This window comes from Centroberyx gerrardi, chromosome 8 (assembly GCF_048128805.1).
Source record: "Centroberyx gerrardi isolate f3 chromosome 8, fCenGer3.hap1.cur.20231027, whole genome shotgun sequence".
NCBI lineage: Eukaryota > Metazoa > Chordata > Actinopteri > Beryciformes > Berycidae > Centroberyx > Centroberyx gerrardi.
The window spans coordinates 25,013,195-25,022,124 of record NC_136004.1 but is presented as its reverse complement, the minus strand read 5'-3'; the positions used below and the strand labels follow the sequence as shown (position 1 = coordinate 25,022,124).

General features: G+C 40.7%; 1 protein-coding gene across 1 annotated transcript; it reads right to left on the bottom strand.

Moving 5' to 3' along the window:
* Positions 1–594: 594 nt before the first annotated feature.
* cfap251 (cilia and flagella associated protein 251) lies at positions 595–8,549 on the bottom strand. The gene is made up of 21 exons (XM_071920382.2): positions 8,494–8,549; positions 8,274–8,409; positions 7,955–8,095; positions 7,653–7,762; positions 7,449–7,557; positions 6,685–6,765; positions 6,507–6,584; positions 6,368–6,412; positions 5,968–6,170; positions 5,682–5,870; positions 5,304–5,554; positions 5,044–5,195; positions 4,366–4,539; positions 4,064–4,248; positions 3,846–3,960; positions 2,864–3,027; positions 2,667–2,757; positions 1,986–2,129; positions 1,549–1,777; positions 879–968; positions 595–744 (listed from the first exon to the last, which is right to left on the bottom strand). Exons 1-21 carry the CDS (start codon positions 8,547–8,549, stop codon positions 626–628), a joined length of 2,862 nt encoding a protein of 953 aa, XP_071776483.2. The 3' UTR covers positions 595–625.
* Positions 8,550–8,930: the final 381 nt, after the last annotated feature.

Here is an 8,930-nt window from a genome sequence, read left to right as displayed (position 1 = left end):
TTCTGTTATAAAATTAAACAGAAAAACCCACAGACTGTAAAAAAAAAACAGAAAAGATACCCGCTATATTCTCTATATTTTTTTGCATATAGTGGTGATAGGGTAACAATTATTTATTATTTATAACAATTATGAAAGTTTTTGTTCAAAACCTCTAAAAATTATGTATATATAACAATATATGGAATGTTGAACAACGTTTCAATGTGGCAGTTTACCCATATGAAGCTAAGGGGGAGAATAATTATACAGACTATAGAGCTCTGTTATTTTATTTTACTTGTTTAGTTGTGCACAAATAATATATAGCCTATGCCAATTGGATCACCTCTTTAAAAAAAACAATAACCATTTTGTTCTACTTCCATACACACCATGTATCTATCTTGTATGTATGTATTTATTCTTTGTTTATTTGTTTGTTCCATTCATTTTTCTTACAGGTAATAACATCATGTTCAACTAAATCCCTTTATTGATTTTTTTCACTCATACATCATTCTTTGGCCAACTTATATATGATGGCAAATTATGAAAAGAAACACCTGAAATTTATTTAAACACCTGAAAAGTTATTCATGAATACAAGTCAGCTCTGAGACTGAAGCAGAGCATCAGCGTTCCTTCACTCTGGAGGCGACGACTCGCTGCTCTCCTCCTCTGCACAGGACAGGAAGCCCAGGATGTGACTCGTAAATGTCTCCATGGATATCTCATCTGGGATAGCACTCTCCAGCAAATATTCTGAGTCTACACACACACACACACACACACACACACAACACACACACATCAAAAGGTGATGGATGGATTTCAACATCTAAATATTTAGGTTATGACTTTATTGTTACTGATTGTTTACATACTTTCCAATCCACTGGCGTCAGGCCCAGATCTTTCGCCTTCTGCACCGAGGCCTAAAAGTGTAGTAAAACACTCCGCCACCTCATCCTCGGTCATGTGTTCCCCTGTCGAAGACCATATCGAAATGATGCAGTTGCAGTTTAAAATGAAATATATGGTCTGTATGCCAGAGGTGGGGACTCGAGTCACATGACTTGGACTCGAGTCAGACTCAAGTCACATTTTTAATTGCTTGAGACTTGACTTGAGACTTGACTTGGGTTCTGGTGACTTCGGACTTGACTTTGACTTCATGATGCTCTTACCAAGTTTTTATCCTATTAAAACCATATTGCATTGAAAAGTCCTAGATATTTTGTTTTCTTTAAGATATTAAATTGATACTGGAGTCTTGATATGTTCTGACTTGACTTGGTGTTCTACATTTAGACTTGAGACTTGACATTAATGACATGGACTTGACTTGGACTTGACTTGGTGTTCTACATTTAGACTTGAGACTGACTTGGGACTCGAGCAAAGTTGACTTGGTCACACCTCTGCTGTATGCTGACGTGAGAATAGAAGATCCTGATTAATCTGACTAAAAAGCGGTCATCGTGTCACAGAAATTCAGCCTCCCACATGAAAACAGGCAGACTGAGCTAAATCACGCCTGTTCTGACTTATTGGCTCGCAGCGTACCTCTGACCTGAAGAAGCTCCAGCAGTTGGTGTCTCTGCAGCGCAGGCTCTCCCGTCCGATCGCAGTCGCCCAGGACGTGAAAAGCCTGACTGAGCTCGTCGCTGGAGATGCCGAAGGCTGGCCGGTGGTTGACGTACAGCTTGATGAACTCCTCCAGGTTTATGTTGGTCACGTATTGTCCAGTTTCGGCATACCTGCTGAACTTGACCTCATTCTGCATGTCTTCTAGCTGGCGAAAATAAAATGAAGATTCATTGACTACGATGATGTACTTTTGTAGGTATTCTGTGAATGTATTGAGTGTCATTATTACATAAGTGAGGTGCGAAAAGTTAGACTACAATCTGTTTTTATGGTCAGATGAAGTTACATAAAAGGACTCTGCTGACAGATTCGCTAAAGAAGCACATCTTCAACTTCATTTATACACACTGTACCTCTTGCTCCGTAGGGAAGAAGCCTAGAGCCCTCATTACAAAAGGCACCTGTGCCAGGGGAATTTTGGTAGACACCTGTCGCTCCTCCATGGAGTCGATGCCTTGATTACGTAGTTGGCAGTAATAGAAAAAGTCCTCCATTTCCTAAAGGCAGAAAAGGTCAGAATCAAAGGCTTTGCCAACAGAAATGCCTCTGAAAAGTTGACAGAGTGACAAAGTGACAAAACTGAAACTATTATCTTTGCCTTCAAAACAAATAGAAGTAAAACAGAAATCAACATAAATTGCTGGAAACATCAGATCAACTAACTGGTACATATTATACCAGTCCAAATGTAATTCTCTGTCAGTGTGTAGAGAAATCAGGTTCTATCAGCACATTGGCCGCTGAAATACTAAAATGTAAATTGAAACTAAACTCTGTAAAACCAAATATTTCTGAAAAAAACAAATCTAAAACTAAGAAACTAATTCTGAAAACAAACTAAATCAAAATGCAAACACTTAATGCACAACCATAACCAGATTAGGAAATAGGACAAATGTTTCTAATTTCTAGCTATGGGAGTAATTAGTGGCTGTTCAATAAAACAGACTCAGCTGTTCTCGGGAATGGGATTAAACCAGTTCCAATATGAAACTAATAGCGATCAAAATGTGATGGAGAAAGTTTTGACTCACTCTGTAGAACTCCCCTTCTCTCCCTCCCTCTAAAAGAGTGTAGAAGGGCACCAGGTCCTTTCCTCCCAGGGTGGCTGCCGCCTCCAAAGCACTGTGTTCACAACAAGAAAACAACTTAGAGACTATTAACTGCAGAAAACATGAGTAAGCTGCCCGTACATGCCTTCTGTTTCCCAGGTTGGTACATTAACCCTTACTTTCGGCTAATCTCCCACGATAAGACGGTGGAGTCGGATCCCCCGGCGGTGAAAACAAATCGACCGTCGTAGGAGCAGGCCACAGCAGACACGCCTGTCGGATGGCAAATCAAGGCACTGGATTTGTAGGGGTTTCCGTCGAGGGGCAAAACCTGGAGACCCACCTTGAAGAAAAACAAAACATTCTGACTCATAACATCAATAATCAGAATTACTGTGTCTTGTGGAACAGCATCGGGCTCAATACAGGAGTGAGTTGTGCATATGACTGAAAATTCCAGTTCAGTTCACCAACTCATTTTGATATTGACTAGGGATGGGACAATATATCCAAATTCAATATATTGCAATACAAAAATGTGACAATAATTATTTTCACAAGCTCTCCAGTGATTATATACACTTTGTAATGACATTTTTACATTGTTGTTTACATTCTAGCAAGCCAATGCCATTGCTAGAAAGATTTGTGGCTCACATATAAACATAATTCTGCACAGTCATACTTTGTTGTCAATGAACTTTTATTTATTACATCGTATCGTGGTTGTATTGAATCGTGAAACCAATATCGTGTATCGAATCGTATCGTGAGATAAGCATATCGTCCCATCCCTAATATTGACATTTCACCATTTTGCTTTAAGGAGGCACAACTTAATTTATGGAAATTAAAAAGCATTTATTTATTTTAGCACATTTCCCTCACACTTCCCTGACTTAACCTATAGAGGCTTTCTAGGTGTGGATGCCATAATCTAATGAATCGTTTGATTTTCCCTGAAATTTAATTTGGATTTCATTCAATAGAAATTCAAGTTACTACTTCTATTTTGATTTTCAATTAAAATTACAATGTATTAAATTCAATCTGACTAAATTCACAAATACTCAACTGACCACGACACTGAGCCATAATCGAGCAATTGAATAACAAATCAATTCGAACTATATGAACCAGGTTAGTTAAAAAAACACCGACCTTGTCCTTTGTGATGTACGCCAGGTAGTAAGAGTTTGTGTCATGTTCCTTAGACATGGGAAGAACCACTATTTTCTCAACTGGAGAGCCATATGTTGGGCCAAGGAGAGTCTTTCTGTGAAAAATACACAAGATCAATTTTTCTAGTATTGACAGTGGCGAGAATCAGAGAACTGCATTACTCATAAATGATTATCTTGTTGAAGCATTTGACAGACCTGCACATCTTGGTAGTGCTGTTGAAAAGCTTCATCTTGTATTGGTCCGAGGCAGTGAGGAGAAACTGCTCTGTGGTGAGGGGCGGGTACCAAGCCATGCAAGTGGGCACAGCGCTTTGCTCAATGTGCTCTGAGCTTAAGATCAGCAGCTGGTCCTTATCGCTGTGGTCCAGATCATACTCCACCTGTTACGCAGTCCCACACACACACAGATTCAGAAATGTCAGACTAGGTGCGTGCTGACTAGTTGGAATAAAGAACAAAGGCATAAGAGAGTCCACAAAGTCCTAAAGGGGACTCACCAGTCTGCGGTCCGTACCCAGAGAAAGCAGTCTGGGCTGGGTGCTGTCCAGGTGCACCCCAAACAGAAGGTCTGTGACGGGCTTGTAGTGGGAGTGGTGTCTGCCTACATACTTCCAGCGCAGCAACCCATTATCGGTCTGCAAGCGCAACACCGTCACTGCTTTCCCAGCATCCTGACAGTGGCATCAGAGCAAGGACAAAAAATCAAATATGTCATACTTTAAGTTATGAAAACTCACAAAGTATATTATTTGTATATAGCTATAGTTTTGCAATCTACAATCAGAGCAACAACCCGTTTTCTAAATCCTAAACAAGTCCTGCAAAGTGCCTAATGTGACACAATCTGAGCCCAATCTGAATTTCAAGTGTATTGATTACTGTGGCATACATTCACTGTCTGTTCAGCTTTGTTTGCTAAACACCTCATGTTTGAACAAATAGTTTTTCAGAACTGCAAGAAAGCTTGTCGATACTGTTGTTACTAAATTCTATTGCACTGTATTATTGTAACAAAATCTTCTCAGATTTCAGCATGTGCATCTTTGTGGAGATATTGCTCAGTCTCACAAAATCAGAACCCGTCACACAAATCAACTAAGCAAATAAAGCCAGTAACTAATTTCAGACCTATTACATTGACGGAAGTCTAGAATAAATAAGAAGGATTTGCTCACCGCAGTGGCAAGATAAGTGGAGTCTAAGGAGAAAGCGATGTGATGGATGCTGTCTTGAGTGTAACTGAAACATTCTTCTGAATCGCCCTGTAAAGTACAAGGATCCAGTATGTGGAGAGCTCCACTGCCAAAGCCAACAGCCAGGTAAAATCCTGTTCAGAGACACAGACAGTGGCTCTTACATTGCAGAATGTAATGATAAATTAATGCCATTTGTTTGTTGTAACGTCAAAGACAAACAGAAGCATATGGAGGGTTACCTTGGGGGTCAAAGGCGATATACTGAATCTCCTTCTCTGTCTCAAAGACCCTGCTGGTGATGGTCAGTTTGCTGTTATAGTCCCACATCTTTAAAATGCCACTGTGGCTGCCCATGACAACAACTGGCTGTTTGGGATGGCAGGCCACTGCATGCAGAGGCTCACAATGTTCATGTAACAGGATCTGAGGCACGCCACCCTCTGCATTCACATGTACTACTGTTGAGCTGACTGTGGACACAACAAAGTTCCTGCAGGAAGAGAGAGGGGTCAGCTTAGTAAGTTTGGTGACAAGCACTTTTTGGGGTTGGTTATTTTGCTGTGTGATACAGTTTTGCCAGTTTATACTGGCGACATAACATGGTATATTTCTTATACCTGATAACGAATGGTTTGGCCTCCAGAGTGCAGTCCCCCAGGTATCCCTGTGTACAACTGGATGCGCACTCTTTGGAAAAGGAGATGGATGCAATAGCGTCCAGGCTGAATTCACCGTACCAGCTGAGGAGCTTGAAGTTTTCATCATAAAATTTTATATGGCCTTGTGTGTCACCTGTTACGATGCAGCTGTGAAATTAAAGAACACACAAGCAAAGATTAGAGACCAATATTTACATGGTACATATACAATGCATTAACTATGAACATTTCTGTCTCTGAACACCTGTCAGTTGTGGTGAGCACAGTGATCGGATCTCTCTGGAGGGGGACGAGCTTAATGGCCTTTCTGATGAGGCTGTGGCTTGCAGCAGAGTCTTTCATCATATCCCACAGCACAAGGTTACCTGCTGCAGTGGCTGTCAGGGCCTGGAGCGGCTTCCAGTGAAACACCGACTGGCTGAGTGAGCCCACAACCCTGCTGAAAGTCTGAGAAAGGTCAGGAGAGACACCAGTGAAGAGGGTGAGTTAATGAGAACAAATCCATTGGTGGTTGCATCATTGCAATGCACTGGTGGGCAGATGGAACAGAGTAAACTAATCATGAAATTACTGATTGCCATAAAAGACAAAACCATCTCTGGCAATTCAATGACATCTTCTATAAAATTTTGATGAATATCTACCTTGTTGTCAAGGCTCGGGGCAAAGTATTCCAGACTCCCCTGGCTCTGAAAATAGAATGGCTGATTATTGCACTCTGTACAAACACTTAACAACTGTATTAGGCCCACAAAGGAAAGGGAAGAGAACAGTGGCACTTACCCTTTCGTAAAACAACACTTGGCTATCACTGCTGCTGAGCAGCTGAGTGCTATCATTTGGATTAAAAATGATGTAATTCTGAAAAAAAACTCAAATCAGAACATTTCATCTCACGGACACCATGTCCACACACTTACATGAAAATTAAATGTAAAACTAAGATAAAAATATGACTTACTTGAAAACCATGTTTAGAACTGAGTTCAGAAAACCACAGAGGCTTTTCTGTTCCATTTGTCCAATCCCAAATACACACACGCTGTGAAAAGATCACTCTGGTCACTATCAACTAGCATATACTGTATGTAAGGCATTTCACATGTCAACACTGAAAATTTACTCTAAAAAGCTTTGCTCTAGAAAGACAAAAGTGTGTAATGAAGAGAGAAGTGTATAAAGTACATAATGTTTACTGTTTAATGCTTACTGAATTGAAGTGAGTTTCATTCAAATAATTTTAACATTAATTCCACTCTACAATAGAATTCACCTATGTTATCCCTTTGATAGTGGACAGTTCAATCAATATTGTGAATGAGAGACACTTTTTGGAACTGTCCCGTGTAAAATGTAAGAAACTATGCAGTCACACAGTGTTTGCTGGTGCTGTGACACTCAAAAAAGATTCATTTTATGGAGGTGTGAACAGCTCCGGAGAAAAAGTATGGACCCCACTTCAAAATCACTGTAAGTACTGTCAGAGTCCACAAAGTCTGTCTTCTATTCATCATCAATGTAGCAGGATCAAAAAGTGTTGCTTGATGACACCACCGATCATAATCTTGACTCACTTTGTTCCTTGATTGTTTATGTACACAAATATAGACTAAACTATGCAACTAAGACAAGAGCAGAAATAAAATATGTCAACACTGTTTGGTGTTTACACTGTTTTAAGTATTTCAGTGAATCTGTCTAGACCAGCCATATTGTCACACTCACCTGAACTTCTCCGGCCCCGAGAGTCACCAGATGTTTGCTGTCCTTTGACAACGCCAAAGCTACGACTCCCCCCTCAGGGTGGCAATCAAACATCGTATGCACAGGAATACTGGAACATTTGTCATATGTGTGGTTAGAATCAAGAACAAAAATGTATAAATAAAGCATCGAATTGAGAATGTAGAATGTAGAATCGAGCATTACCCAGAGTAGGAGTCCCAGATGATAACCAGGCTTTTCTGCCCTGTGTCTCCTGTTACGAGCCAGCGTCTGTCTTCACTCACACACAAACAAGTGATGGGGCTGCCATGACCCTACAGAGAATGATTTCTAACGATGAGTATAGGCTATATAAAATCTACATTGACACCCACACATTGTGATTATCAATCATTATCCAGAACTATGCAGACTATCCATAGCACTGACTTCAATCGGAACTCCCTCTAATTACAGATTCCTCAGGTTTAGCAAGTCAAAAAACTGAAGCTGAAGGTGATTTTTACCTGAAGTAAGTGCTGGGAGGTTGAGGTGTGATTGTATATGACACCAACATGGGTGCCGGCATACAGGATCACTAGCTGATCGTGGTCCTGCAGACTGAAGACAGGAAGGACGTGATTCATCCCAAAGACCCATTCCAGTGTCTGGACGATTAACAAATTCACAGTTGAGTCACAAGCCAGTGAAAGGCCAAATATAGCTTGCTATGATAGGCATTTTGTTTGAGGTGAAATTCTTTCCTGGACCTCTGTACAGCGTCAAGATACAAATTTACACATACATTTTAGCTTGAACTGACAATAACAAGATATACTTATTTACCAATGCGTGTGCTCTAGCATGAGTTATCTTCTCCTTTGGCAACAGTGTCTCTGTGGTTGCAGTGTAGACTTTAGAGACTGAATCCCCGGTCATGTTGGGCTGATCTGTCTCCGTTTCCCCAATCCTCCCTCCAACACTCTCCTCTCTCTCCTCACTGCTCTGCTCCTCTTCATCGCTGTCTGGATGCCTGCCCTCCTCCACACTGCCTGTGTCTTGTTGCTCTTCCTCTTCACGGCTTGTCAATGGCTCATTTTTCTCAGCTCCAGCATCTGACATGATAACTAACCACACACTTCACCTTTTGGACCGATTAATGTCACAGTTTCTGATTCTGCTGCTCTTCAGTTGACTACCCTGCTTCAATGCTAAGTTCGCTATGTTAGCTAGCTAAGTTAACTGCTGGCTAACGCTAACCAGATGCATGGCAAAAGAGTAAAAAGTAACGTTACAACAGTTTAAAATATTAAATTGACCAAAAAACCATTAATACAGCATCAACGCTTCCGTAATGCGCTAAATTCTAATGTTCGATTAAAATAGTAGATTTTACAAAGCTATCTAGCTAGGTATGTATGGGATCAACCTCAACCAGCACTTCCACGTCTTTTGCAAAGCATCTTGTTGCCTAGTTACCGTTGCTGGGCAGAGGGGAGGACG